Here is a 14,581-nt window from a genome sequence, read left to right as displayed (position 1 = left end):
TGGGTCAGTACGTTTACAGTGGTACCACATTTATATAGTTTTTCTATGTTTTGGCGCTTTTACACAATAAAAGCTATTTTATAGAAAAAAATTATTTTTTGCATCGCTTTATTCTGAGAGCTATAACTTTTTTATTTTTCGGCTGATGGAGCTGTATGGCGGCTTATTTTTTGCGGGACAAGATGACGTTTTCAGCGGTACCATTTTTATTTATATTAGTCTTTTTGATTGCGTGTTATTCCATTTTTTGTTTGGCGGTATGATGATAAAAAAAACAAAAAACAATGCTTTATTATTTTTTTTACTGTGTTCACTGAAGGGGTTAACTAGTGGGACAATTTTATAGGTCAGGTCGTTCCGGAGGCGGCGATGCCAAATATGTGTACTTTTGTTTGTTTGGTTTTTTTTTCAGAATAATATTTATTGATGGGTCCATTATATTTTTATTTTTGGTGGATTTTTTTATTTTTATTTTTTTCCACTTTGACAGTTTTTTTTTATTTGTATACTTTGTCCCACTATGGGACTTTCACTTTTTTTATTCTGATCACCTGCATAGCATAGGGATGGAGCACCATCCCTGTGCCATGCAGGCAGTCAGCGCTGCACAGTGAGAAGATAATTTAGTCATGTACTGCGCATGACCAAAAAATCTTCCTGCTGTCTGGTGACCCGGATGTTGTCATGACGACATCGGGTCGTCATGGCAACATCCGGAAGGCCGCGGCAGACAGCGCTGGAGGCCGGAAGAGGAGGTGAGTATACCGATCACCTCCCCTTAGCCACCGCAATGCTGCGATCGACTTCAATCGCAGCATTGCGGGGGTTAATGTGCTGGGAGCGGTGCAGGACCGCTCCCTGCACATAGTACCAGATGTCAGCTGTGACAATCAGCTGACACTCGGCGGCGATCGCGCCCGCACAGCCTGTGTGCGCGCGCGTGATCGCCATGACGTACTAATACGGGGTTAAGAAATACTAAAAGAAATCAAGATTAAAAATGTGGTACTCAGTAAGGGTCATTTTTTTCAGACCAAGCAGAGGGAAAAAATTATGGAATCACTCAATTCTGAGGAAAAAATTATGGAATCACCCTGTAAATTTTAATTTCCAAAACTAACACCTGCATCAAATTAGATCTGCTCATTAGTCTGCATCTAAAAAGGAGTGATCACACCTTGGAGAGCTGTTGCACCAAGTGGACTGACATGAATCATGGCTCCAACACGAGAGATGTCAATTGAAACAAAGGAGAGGATTATCAAACTCTTAAAAGAAGGTAAATCATCACGCAATGTTGCAAAAGATGTTGGTTGTTCACAGTCAACTGTGTCTAAAATCTGGACCAAATACAAACAACATGGGAAGGTTGTTAAAGGCAAACATATTGGTAGACCAAGGAAGATATCAAAGCATCAAGACCGGAAACTTAAAGCAATATTACTCCAAAACAGGAAATGCACAACAAAAGAAATTAGGAACGAATGGGAGGAAACTGGAGTCAATGTCTGTGACCGAACTGTAAGAAACCGCCTAAAGGAAATGGGATTTACATACAAAAAAGCTAAACATAAGCCATCATTAACACCTAAACAGAAAAAAAACAAGGTTACAATGGGCTAAGGAAAAGCAATCGTGGACTGTGGATGACTGGATGAAAGTCATATTCAGTGATGAATCGCGAATCTGCGTTGGGCAAGGTGATGATGCTGGAACTTTTGTTTGGTGCCGTTCCAATGAGATTTATAAAGATGACTGCATGAAGAGAGCATGCAAATTTCCACAGTCATTGATGATATGGGGCTGCATGTCAGGTAAAGGCACTGGGGAGATGGCGGTCATTACATCTTCAATAAATGCCCAAGTTTACGATATTTTGGACAGTTTTCTTATCCCATCAATTGAAAGGATGTTTGGGGATGATGACATCATTTTTAAAGATGTTAATGCATCCTGCCATAGAGCAAAAGCTGTGAAAACATTCCTTGAAAGAAGACACATAAGGTCAATTTCATGGACTGCAAATAGTCCGGATCTCAATCCAATTGAAAATCTTTGCTGGAAGTTGAAGAAAATGGTCCATGACAAGGCTCCAACCTGCAAAGCTGATCTGGCAACAGCAATCAGAGAAAGTTGGAGCCAGATATGATGAAGAATACTGTTTGTCACTCATTAAGTCCATGCCTCAGAGACTGCAAGCTGTTATTAAAGCCAGAGGTGGTGCAACAAAATACTAGTGATGTATTGGAGTGTTCTTTTGTGTGTTTGTTTTTCACGATTCCATAATTTTTTCCTCAGAATTGAGTGATTCCATAATTTTTTCCCTTTGCTTGGTCTGAAAAAAAATGACCCTTACCAAGTACCACATTTTTAATCTTGATTTCTTTTAGCGTTTCCTAAAGCCATAAAGTTGCCATTTGAAATTACTTTAGTTTTGTGCCATGTCTGTGATCTGCTTTTTTTTCAACAACATTAAACAACTGAATGAACATCCTCCGAGCCCGGCGATTCCATAATTTTTGCCAGGGGTTGTATAAGACACAGTATTTTGGAATATTTTTCATGACCTTTCCAATGATGCCAGCTCTGCTACAGCCTATGCTATGCAAGTTCTGTATTCAGTTCTGCATTCAGCTTTTCAGGTGCTGAATACAGTTACTTGCTACGACGGATGCCTTAGCCTGCCTGTTCCCATCTGACACACAATGCACTGTGTCGTCTCACTGCATCAGGCAATTCCTTTTTGCATGCACCAGCCATCACTACCAGTAGCAAAAAATCGTGCAGCAGTGAGGTTAGTGGGCTCACTGGGGTTTATTTTTTTCTTTTGAGTAATCTTCTACATATATTTAAACAAAGTTGTAGAGAGAAAGTACTGTGGTGCAAATGTAACGTACAAAACTAAAGAAGAAAAAAAAAAAAAAAAAAAAAAATGGACTTTCTATCCAAAGATTCTTACAATGGTTATTGAAAGTTTGTGAGCCCTTCAGAATTTTACATATTTCTGCACTAATTTACCTTAAAACTTCAACTGCATCAGATTTTCACACAAGTGTTAGGAAAATAATCAACTATCACAATGTCTTTGAGTGGCAACAGTATGCGAACCTTAACCCCTTCACATGCTGGCATGACGATCGTGCGGGCTCATTCAGAGCGCCGGCGTGATCAAAAGCAGGTGTCCGCACTATATGAGAGCTGATAACTTGCAGCATTGGTGCACCGTGCACAGATTGCGGGCGTTTAACCCCTCTGATGCTGCTTTCAATAGCGACATTGATCGGGTTGCAGAGGTAAGGAGCTCTCTCTGCTCCAATCGGCACAACGAGATTGCAATCGATGGTCCGCATGGTGATCCCGGGCTGAAAAATGGCCATAGGGTCACTCAGGTACGGTGGTCTGTAAGCTCCTGCTCAGAACAGGAGCCGACACACCTCCTCCTTCCTATGTGAAAATGCCATTCTCCCTTCTGAGCATACGGTGTGCTAAATGTAAACCACATTTAGCATCCACATGTTTGGCATCTCTGTAGTGATGAGAGCCCGCTTAATATATAAGGTCCATGTTTCCAGAAGGACAAGCTGGGCAGAATGTAAGCGCACAGCAATGTAATGGGCACTACAATGCACAGGAACTACAGTGGGAGATTTGCAACTCACTCAGCACCAGTTACTGCTGCTTGTTTCTGGAAAACACCTATGGAATCAAAATAGTCACTGCACCTGTAGATAAATTTCCAGAGGGGTTTAATTTCCAAACTGGGGGTCACTTGGAGGGGGATTTCTGCTTTTCTAGCACTTAGGGGCCCTGTATATGGAGTCTGCAAACTAGTTTACGATAATTTGTTTTCCAATTGTCAAATAGCGCTCCTTCCCTCCAGAGTCTCGCCGTATGGCTAAGTAGTACTGCACAGCCACATATGGGGTATTGCCGCGTTCAGCAGAAATAGTGTGACAAATTTTGGTGCCATTTTTTCACATTTCCCCGTTTGACAAAGTAAAATCTGGGGCTAAAACAAAATTTTTGTGCCAAAAATGTAATTATTTTTTCTTCACCGTCCAATGGTATAAAATTCTGTGCCACACCCGTGGTGTCAATATGATCACTGCACCCCTAGATGAATTACTCAGGAGGTGTAGTTTCCAAAATAGGGTCACTTGTTGGGGATTCTGCTTTTCTGGCACCTCAGGGGCTCTGCCAATGTGACATGGCACCCACAAACCATTCCAGCAAAATCTGCACTACAATATGGTGCTTCTTCCCTTCTGAGCTTTGCACTGTGCCTCAAAAGTAGTTTTCAACCACATATGGGGTATTGACGTACTCACGAGAAATTGCATAAATGCTCCAGTTCATTTTCTCCTCTTACCCCTTTTGAAAATTGAAAACTTGGAGCCAAAGCAACATTTTAGTGGAAAAAAAAAAATTGTAATTTTCCATTGACTCATCCAATTGCTATACAATTCTGTGAATCGCCTGAGGGTTAAAAATGCTCCCTACACCCTAGATGAATTCCTCAAGAGGTGTAGTTTCCAAAATGGGGTCACTTGTGGAGGATTCTGTTTTGGCATGTCAGGGGCTCTTCAAATGTGGCATGGCATCCGCAATCTATTCCAGACACAGGCTTTAGCACCGCCGGGGACTGCGGTGGTGCGGGAAGGAAGACGTTCCTATTCCAGGGACCCCCCCTCAACCGGAGGTCTCCTGATGCCGTCTTCAGGACTGTGAAGGAGTCGGGGGCCTCTCCAGAAGACAGGTACCCTCCTTGCTACAGTCCTTTCTTCAGGTGGCGGGAGCTACACAGGTAGGACGGGCACAACCCGACCTGCAGCTCTGTCTGTGCGGGTTCAGGGGGGGGGGGGTCGCATGCCTCCTCTGCCCCCCAATATAATGGAGGGATGGGGCCCCTATACCTGCGCTGATGACATCTGTGACTGTTTATTGTGTGCTCTGTCTGTATTCAGGACAGCCAGCACAGCGGTTAGTGCACTGGTTTCTGAACATAGGGTCAGGTCCCATCAGAGAGCACAGCCCTTTTTCATAATTTAGGCCCTGGCTTCGGCCTAGTTCCTCACCGCTCAGCGCGCTTTTTTCCCAGCTCCGCCCCCTCCTTCTCCCGCCGGCGCCATTACTCGCGCGGCCTGCGGCCTCCATCTGGCACCTGCCACAGCCGGGTTCTCAGCTACTGTCGCTGCCCGCGCCATACCTACGGATTATGTCTGTCACAGCGCTAGCCCTGCCTTTTTTCCTCGTCAGCTGCGGCCTCCCTTCCAATGTTAGCTGCGGCCAATATTATCGCGCTAGAAGCGTTCCCCTCAGCTACTGCCGCAGTCCCCTCGCAGCGTCACCAGCAGCCGCCGGCGCCAGCACCCGCTTCCGTCGCAGCGCCTGCTGCGGCCTCCGTCGCAGCGCCTGCTGCGGCCTTCATCGCAGCGCCTGCAGAGGCCTCAGTCGCAGCGCCAGTCGCGGCCTCCGTCGCAGCGCCAGCCGCGGCCTCCGTCGCAGCGCCAGTCGTCGCAGTTCCAGCCTCGCCCTCCATCTCCCAGCCGCGGCCTCTGTCACATACGGCTCCCACCTTCAACTGTTAGCACACGGAAAATCAACACCGGGGTCCCCCACATAGGACCAGGTAGGCCCTATCCCTCGGGCCCAGTCCACATTTTTTTCATAAACTTCAAAGTAGTTTATGGGATTTTTCAATCCACATAGTTCTAGCACATTTCATTCCAAAAACCATACAGTTTGCGGGACGATTTCATTCCAAAACCATAGAGTTTGTGGGACAATTTCATTCCAAAACCATGAGTTTGTGGGACGATTTCATTCCAGGACCTTGGAGTTTGTGGGATGATTTCATTCTAAAACCATAGTTTGTGGGACGATTTCATTCCCAAACCATAGAGTTGTGGTACGTTTTCATTACAAAAAACATAGCATTTGTAGGACGATTCCATCCCAAAACCATAGCGTTTGTGGGACATTCCAAAACTGTACAGATTGTGGGACAGACCATGCTAAGACTTATGGTATCAGGGTACCAATATCCATAGGTCAGCAGGAATCTCCGCGCATCGACCGCAACACAAGCACACAGTTCTCTCTGGAGCTCCCCGCCACCAGGATCGAAAGCGGTATTCCGATGGTTGCCGCCTTATGGTATCCGGTACCGAACTCACCAACCTTTGGTAGAGGTTCCTTCGCGACTGCTAACAGCCATCTGCCTCAGCTGCTCTGATTATTCTCAAGATGTATCAGATGCTTGCTTCTACAGCAGATCGCGCACAGTTCCAGGGAGCGGGTCCCCTCCAGCTTCACGTCTGGACTCCCCTTGTTCCTACATAATCTAGGACTACTCCCATGTCTCGCTTCTCTTTCCCGGAGATAGTTTTAGAGTTGGAACTCTCCACCCTGCTACCAGAGTCTGTTTCCGATCTTGACTCCAACCGGGTCCTCCAGGTCACAAGACATGATGAACGGCCCGGTATCAGCGGTTAAGCAGGCCTGAGTCAAGGACGACGATCCTCTTCCACAAGGACCAATCTTTTCTCGAGAGTGTCTGTCGCCTCCAATCACAAAGAGATCTGATTGAGTGCACCCTGCGTATGAGGTATACTCAGGAAATGGTGTTTAGAGCAGTTATCGTTCTGAATTCTTCTGCGACCCACGGTTTCTGGTCAGTTACCATTCTGGTACCTGCAGGGTGCCTTACCTATGCAGGTTACCTTGTTTATGGTACACACAGGAGCTGTTTTATGCCTTTCCCTACGGACAGGCCCTCAATTCACCTAGATTATCTCTCACACTGTTCCTACTAGTCTTAGTGGGTCAGAACCGAGGTGCTTCTAGAGTTATTACTTTTTTAACAGTGTTTTTTGCCCATACCTATGGCACGTCTACCCAGGCAAAACAAGGCCAACTCCTGCCCACTTCCTAATGATATCAGATCTATGTGGTTGCCTACCCTGCCAACAGTCCTTCGGACTAAGGCGGACCAGTAACAAAGTGTTTCCTTGCCACTGCTATTTAAGAACGTGCCTCTGCTATTTAAGAACGTACATGCAGCAACCTCCATTATCTCCTTTCTGAGGTTCCTTATGCATCAACTGTCGGGTACCCTCTGCAGTTGGTCTGACCCACTAACATCTATGGACACAGCTACAGCTGTCTCTTTTCAATGGCATAATTCCATGTAGTGCTCCAGGCACTTATCTATATCTGGGCTCTCCGTCCATTATCCCTAGCAGTTCAGACCTGCTAACCCCCCCTTATTAGCATCTACAGTGTGTTTATCCGTTTTCCGCTAACTCTGTAGTATTCGAGTCAGTTTGTCGACACTCACATTTTTGTTTCCTCAGAAGCAGACCTCTTCAAGTCTTCAGGTTACAGACATGGTATTACAGACCAGATGCTGTTACAGGCTCTGTTCATACCAGGAAGCAGGTCTTAGTTCACGTCCTGCTCTTCCTACCGCCCCGGTTCGCCCAGGTTCCTTGGGACCTACCGGTCTGATGCCTACACACGAGTCGTGGTCGAGTTCTTCTTCCTGTTTTTTCCTTTTTCTCTACAGTTGTCGTCAACACCTTTCATCAGTTGGATAATCGGCCGTTTGAGACGTTCCTCTAGGGAGACTATTCCGCATACAGGTATTCGCCTTTTCTTCCGTCACTTTCGAGGATCGAAACAGACGAAGCACCTGATTACCTCCTACCAGTCAGGTACCTCGGTAATGTTGTGTCTTTTGCTTAATTTTCTCTTTCGACAAGAGAACTTCCGATTTTCAGGACATGGAAGCCTTTCCTCAAGCCGGCACTATCCGGCTTAACATGTGTTCAGTCAGAGGTTTCCACTTCCAGAGACTGTTGTTGGCAGCACCCAACATATTCAGGATGAACGGTTAGTAACGGAGCTCATCTCGGAAGACTTATCTGTGGATTCAGGATTCCACATGCAGGTACTCTTCTTTTCTTCCTTCCTGTCGGGATTGCCACTTGTCTAAGATCAAGATGGACTATCGGTCTCCAGACGCCTCATGATGAAACTCCTGATTCCACAACCTGAATCAGTCTGCCGTCTACCTGACTAGGACCTCATTTATGCCATGTCTCTTGCCGTACCTTCTATTTCGGCGGAGCGAACTTCCGCCTAGCAGGACATGACGGTCCTTATGCAAACCGGTCCTGTCCAGCGCAACACGAACCAGTGGGTCGTTTCCAGAGACAGGTAAGGTTCTCATCAAAGCATCCCCTTCAGATGAGCGGTCGTTACTTCTGCGGGACATGTGTCATCATGTTTAATCCTACCGTGGGTGGAATCCTCCCTCAGTTGGCGCCATAGTCTTCACTTTCATGGTAAGACTTCTCGATCCTTCCCTGGAGAGTTGGACTCCTTTGGTGTCCATCCCCCTGTTCTCTTTTTTTCACCTTCTTCTCTCATCTCCACATAAGCATGTTGGGTAAATTTGGGAGACAGTGTAACACATGGAACAGGGAGGCCCTTCCCCAGATCGGTCCTCATTTCTTCCCCCCTGAGGGAAATTTTCCCTGTATGGGAGTGGCTTTCCTCCCGTCTAGCCTAGGCCTTGCGCCTGTCGGAAGTGGAGGTGTTCTGAGACACTTGCTCCCTGGCTGGGGAACTGCCTTCTAATGCCCCCCTTTCAGGGTAGCAGGAAGTCCGGGACCCTTTCCTTTTTCCGACTCGCTCAGGTTTAGAGCCCGTCTCATCTTTTTAGCCATACTTACATACAGGGTGGAGCGCTAGATTAGACAGTCTGGTGCTTCGATCTGTACTCATTGTTTAGTTTTTTCCTCCACAGTTTCTCCCCTGAACGGGGGACACTGCCAGTTTATCCAGAATGTTCCTATCGCTCCATGGACTGTTCGTCCTTCCTGGTTTTCGGTCCACACTTTCTCCTTCTACTACACGGTATCTCCACTCGGCATCAGCAACGCCAATCGGTATTGGAAGGTCCCTCAGGCAGTAGTGGACCGACCTTACCTTTGGAGTACTTGTCTCTTCCTACCCTAGGGATGGACTGCTCTTGGACGTCCCATGGTTTCCTGTGTCCCCCAATGAAGCGATAGAGAAAAGAAGATTTTTGGTACTCACCGTAAAATCCTTTTCTCGGAGGCTTCATTGGGGGACACAGCACCCACCCTTATTTGTGCCTTTTTTGGTTCATCTCAGGGTAATCCTTTATACCTCCTTTCCTACTGCTTTCTCACAAACCAGTGTGGGTGTAGCCTGCTGGGGAGGAGTTAACCTTTTTTTCTGCCTAGTGTCAGCCGCATACACCCATGGTTTCCTGTGTCCCCCAATAAAGGCTCCGAGAAAAGGATTTTACGGTGAGTACCAAAAATCTTCTTTTTTCTATGTTGGGGGAGCGTGCGCCCATGTGTCTCTTGCGCTGTGAACCAGGTATGCAGGGCGCTCCGGCTGGCAGCGTCCCTGAATCTGCAAGGTGCGTGTTGTTGGCGTGTGACGTCACTGCACTTAAAGCGGCCACATCGGAACTTCGTATCTCTGTGCAGTGACATCACACAAAAAAATGATGCTCCTTGCAGGTTCAGGGACGCTTGCTGGTTCACAGCACAAGAGACACAGGGGACAAAGCTTCCAGAACTTATCTATACAATACAAGACCTCAACCTTTCCAGGTGTGGAGAAACTTAAATAGACAACACAGACCCATTTCTCAACCATGAAACACTTTTTCAGCTGAATGGGCACATATTGCCATGGACCCACCCTAGAATATTATGGACAGACTTCCCAGATGTGTAAAGGTTGTTAAAGCCACCATAAAGAGCAAAACTCCATATTAATGGCCATGGTTTTAGCATGGGATGCACAAGCTCTTATAGGTGCGAATATTCCATTTAAATAAAAAAAAGTAACAGCTAATAAGATTCCTCCATCAAGTTATGCCATCTAGGAATATAAAACCAAGCTGAAAATGAAACACACACACACAAATCACTTCTCTGCACAGCCCCATTAAATAACTTTGGTCCGAGTGAAGTCTGTTTTTTCATGTACAGCACTTTAATTGTAAATATGTTTGTGTGAAGGAGCCCTTAGTGTGATGATAGAGTGGATGCAAAATGTGTCCCATTTTAAAATGCTATCTATCTTTACAAGATGTAGTACCCTGTAAAAAAAACAAACAAAAAAAAAACCTAACAGTGCTCCCTTTGTGGCTGCTGTGGTAATATACATAAATGTTGCATTGATACTCAGTGGAATTCAGCCTACACAAACAGATCTAGCCATACAGACTGTTACGCAACCTAACTTGGAAAGGGTTTAGCCCGTGAGCATATAAAAAGGGTCCAAAGAATAGCTAGGACTATAAAAAAAAAATAAAAACAAATTGGAAGATTGAGAAACTCCATTACCGGAGAAAATAGAATAAAATATGTGATGTTGTACATAAGAGCAAAAAAAACAAAATGACCTGTTTTGTATTTTGGTTAATTTAATTTATCATCACTCACCAGTGGAAAAGCTATAAGATCCTCAGCATTCATTGTACTTAGTTCACTCTTTGTTATAGGAAAACTGGGTGGTAAAAAATACCGTAAGCAGTTTCTGAAATAAAAATCACATTACATCATATTGCATGAAAGACTAATTGCTCCACAAACCTCCTCCAAGTATAAAAAAATGCTTAGAGCTAGGGTTTTATGAAATTGTTAAAGGGAGTCTGTCACCCCCAAAAGTGAAAATGCACTATTTAGACCTTCCTGTAAAGAGACTTCGCTCCTATAAAATCATACTAAGGCTATGTGCCCACGTTGCAGAAATGAAGCAGAAAATTTGCGATTCATTTCCGCATGTCCTTTCCCAGAAAAACGCATGCGGAATTTCGCAAGCGTTTATGACATGCGGAATTGCCTTGCGTTTTTTATTGCATTGCAAAGGCAATTCCGCATGCGTAAACGCAAAATTAATTGACATGCTGCGGATTTTTGTGCGCATCAAAAACGCTGCGGAAAAATCCGCAGCATGGGCATAGAATTCTCATTGGGGACCATGGGGTGCGGATTACCATGCGTTTTACAAGCGGAAATTCTGCATCAAATACGCTTGTAAAACTCTACGTGGGCACACACCCTGACTCTGTAGATTTTATTAAATATGTTGTAATCCAGTTTTATGAAGTATGTAAATTAGGGGTCCTCAGTATACTCTTGGTGTGGCCAAGTGTAGCCATCAATTACCATCCTCCACTTGTGATGAATGATCACATTTGTCTTGGAGCGCTGCCTAAATAAAATCCCAAGCCCCGTAAATACGGACATTGCAGCACAGTTTCAGTGTGTAGGGGTCTGAGTTCTCATCCCCCTTTGTGTAGTGTCCAATCACTGGACCACACAGGATCACAAAGCAGATATCAGTTGATGCTGACAGGAGATGGAAATGAGAACACGCACAATGTCATTGTGTGTGCACGCTCACTGTCCTCTCCTGTGTGCAGCAGCCACACACTGCTGTGTGATAATGAGTGTAGTGAACGACCATTGCATGAAAAAGGGGATGAGAGGGCACACACGTCGACATGCAGGGGCCGAGCACAATACAATGTCAGTGTGAGAGTGTTCCAGTCTCCCTCTTCTGTCAGCAGCGGTAGTTTGCTACACACAGTAGAGGAAGAGGAGATCTGCATGAGCCCCTGCACGTCAGTATGTGCAGGGCTGGGGATTTACATCAGGCAGCATTCCAAAAAAGTGATATTAATTATGAGGAAGAGGATAGTAATTGATGGGGTTGAACGGTGCACAGAGCACTTGGCCACGCCAAGTATGCACCGAAGCTTCCTCATTTACATATACAATACAACTTTTTTTTCTATACATTCCAGTAAGATTTTTATAGGGGCCACCTCCCTTATTTAAATAGTTTAATTTTAGTTTTGGGGTGACAAACTCCCTTTAATGGCAATTCATCCGTTAGTTCCAGCACGCCTCCTCCCAATCTTGCCCAGGACTAAATGTTATCATCCATATTGGCTTCTGACTTCATGGATGAAGCCTCGCTGCCATCTACCCCTGGCCGCCATGTGAATTAGGATTTATTCACAGAGTGAATCTGCTACGGTTCCTACCACATAAAATACAGTGTTATGTAGGGTCGCCACTGTTTCGCAAAACCAACAAAAATGCAGCAACTTAGTTATTGCACAGTATATACAAACGCTTTGTATGACTATACTCCTGTTGTGTGTGACTATAGCAGTTAGACTATACTTTGTGGTCACCTAGGTAGTGTTGATGCCACGTAAATGGAAAGTTGTTTCAAGTATAAATTGGATGTGGTTTACTCACTGAACTTAATTTAAAATCTAACAATGAAGCAAACTGTAAAGTATAAATTAAGCTGCTGGCCTACCGGAGGACTTGAGTTAGTTGTTCCACAGGGGCAAGGCAGGCACTTGGCTCTGTAGTATCTGGTTCTATTGGAGTTTTATCAGAGGTTGAAGGCTCAGTCTGCGGTGTATCAGGTCTCTCTTGTTCAGGTGATGGTGGCCTCATGAGTCTCACATCATCACTATCTTTCTCTACCCTGAAATGATAAATTGATATGCAAGTTGCTAAATTAACAGTAGTGAAAATGTTATCGAAAGCTGGAAATATCTTTATACTAAACTGATAAATACTTGATAGAAGGATTGCATACCTTTACCACTTATACTCTGCTGAACACAGAACCTTCGTTGTAAATCGATCAAAATGGCAAATGACACTAGTAGTGATTTTGCAGCCTGCTGACAAGACAGCATATGACTTGATGTCTATTGCTAGCAAAGATCTTCTGAAGAAACTCACAGCCTAATCCTTCTTAAATACTATCAAAGTTTTCAGCTTACTCTAAGTATTTTATAAGTTAACCAGAATAATATAAAAAGGGAGATTGTGTACTCACAGTAAAATCTCTTTCTCTTAGCCTCTAATTGGGGGACACAGGACCTTGGGTGTTCTGCTGCTGTCCACTAGGAGGCGACACTATGCTTATCTGAAAAAGATTAACCGTGGCTCCTCCTCTGCAGTATACACCCCCGGACGGCATCAGTCTACTCCAGTTTTGTGCAAAAGCAGTAGGAGGAACATAGCATAGATAACATAACCATGTCTATAAGAAGGCAACTATGTAAGAACTCAAAAGGAAAACCAAATGTGAGAACTCAACTTAACGGCCCGGAACGGGCAACAGGGTGGGTGCTGTGTCCCCCAATTAGAGGCTAAGAGAAAGAGATTTTACGGTGAGTACACAAAAATCTCCTTTACTCTATCGCCTCATTGGGGGACACAGGACCTTGGGATGTCCCAAAGCAGTCCCTGGGTGGGAAGCAATGGACGAATATTGTGTAAACGGGTCCCTATAATTGGGGCACCGCCGCCTGCAGAACACGTCTGCCCAGGCTCGCGTCTGCTGAGGACTGGGTATGAACGTTGTAGTGTTTTGTAAACGTGTGTAGGCTAGTCCAGGTGGCTGCCTTCCACACTTGTTGTGCCGAAGCCTGGTGACGAAGGGCCCAGGAGGCCCCTACCGCACGTGTAGAATGTGCCGTAATATTTGCTGTAATAGGAGGAGAATTTTTAAGGCGGTAGGCCTCTTGTATGGTGGATTTGATCCACCTGGCAAGGGTAGCCTTAGAAGCTGGCAGACCCTTGCGGCCACCTTCCAGAAGGAGGAAAAGAGAATCAGATTTCCGGAAGGGCGCAGTCCTAGACACAGATACGCAGTGCCCTGACAAGGTCAAGTGTATGCAAAGCCTTTTCCACTCTATGAACCGGAACCGGACAGAGGGATGGTAGTGAAATTTCTTCATTGAGATGAAAGCTGGACACAACCTTCAGAAGGAAGGAACCGTACGGAGGACTACCCTGTCCTTGAAAAAAATCAGGAAGGGCTGTCTGCAGGAGAGTGCCGTGAGTTCAGACACCCTGCGTAGCGAGGTGATTGCCAAGAGGAAAACCACTTTCTGGGATAGAAGACGGAGTGGGACTTCCCTAAGGGGTTCAAAGGGTGTTTCCTGTAATGCTGTCAGCACCAGGTTGAGGTCCCACGCTTCTAGAGGTCGTCTGTAAGGGGGAACCAATCGGGAAACCCCCTGGAGAAATGTTCTTACTTGCGGTTTATGAGCAATGCACTTTTGAAAAAGCACTGAAAGAGCTGACACCTGGCTCTTAAGGGAGGCCAGGGATAGTCTGGCTTCCAGACCCGATTGCAGAAAACAGAGTACCCTGGGTAGGGAATAAGGGAGTGGGGTCTGGCCACAAGATTAGCACCAGGTAAAGAAGGCTTTCCAGGTACGGTAATAAATCTTAGTAGAAGGCAGGTTTTTCGCCAGATGTCATTAAAACCATGATCAGAGCATGAAAACCAACCTCTGCCAAGATTTACTACCGTACCTGGAAAGCCTTCTTTACCTGGTGCGAATCTTGTAACCAGACCACTCTCCCGAGTCTATTCCTTGTCGGCTGAGGAAGTCTGCTTTCCAGGTACGGTAGTAAATCTTAGCAGAGGTTGGTTTTCGTGCTCTGATCATGGTTTTAATGACATCTTGCGAAAAACCTGCCTG

General features: G+C 45.4%; 1 protein-coding gene across 3 annotated transcripts in view; it reads right to left on the bottom strand.

Moving 5' to 3' along the window:
* MORC2 (MORC family CW-type zinc finger 2) overlaps window positions 1–14,581 on the bottom strand; it is a 176,097-nt gene that overhangs the window by 12,764 nt on the left and 148,752 nt on the right. For all 3 annotated transcript variants that reach the window (XM_073671183.1, XM_073671182.1, XM_073671181.1), the window contains exons 24-25: window positions 12,388–12,561; window positions 10,494–10,587 (exon numbers count right to left, since the gene is read on the bottom strand). In XM_073671183.1, coding sequence (XP_073527284.1) covers window positions 10,494–10,587; window positions 12,388–12,561 — 268 coding nt within the window. The remainder of the gene's footprint in view (window positions 1–10,493; window positions 10,588–12,387; window positions 12,562–14,581) is intronic.

The sequence above is a fragment of the Phyllobates terribilis genome, unplaced genomic scaffold, assembly GCF_046119375.1.
Source record: "Phyllobates terribilis strain yellow unplaced genomic scaffold, ASM4611937v1 Scaffold_1__5_contigs__length_1240528914, whole genome shotgun sequence".
Lineage (NCBI taxonomy): Eukaryota > Metazoa > Chordata > Amphibia > Anura > Dendrobatidae > Phyllobates > Phyllobates terribilis.
This window is presented reverse-complemented; position numbering and strand designations above follow the sequence as displayed.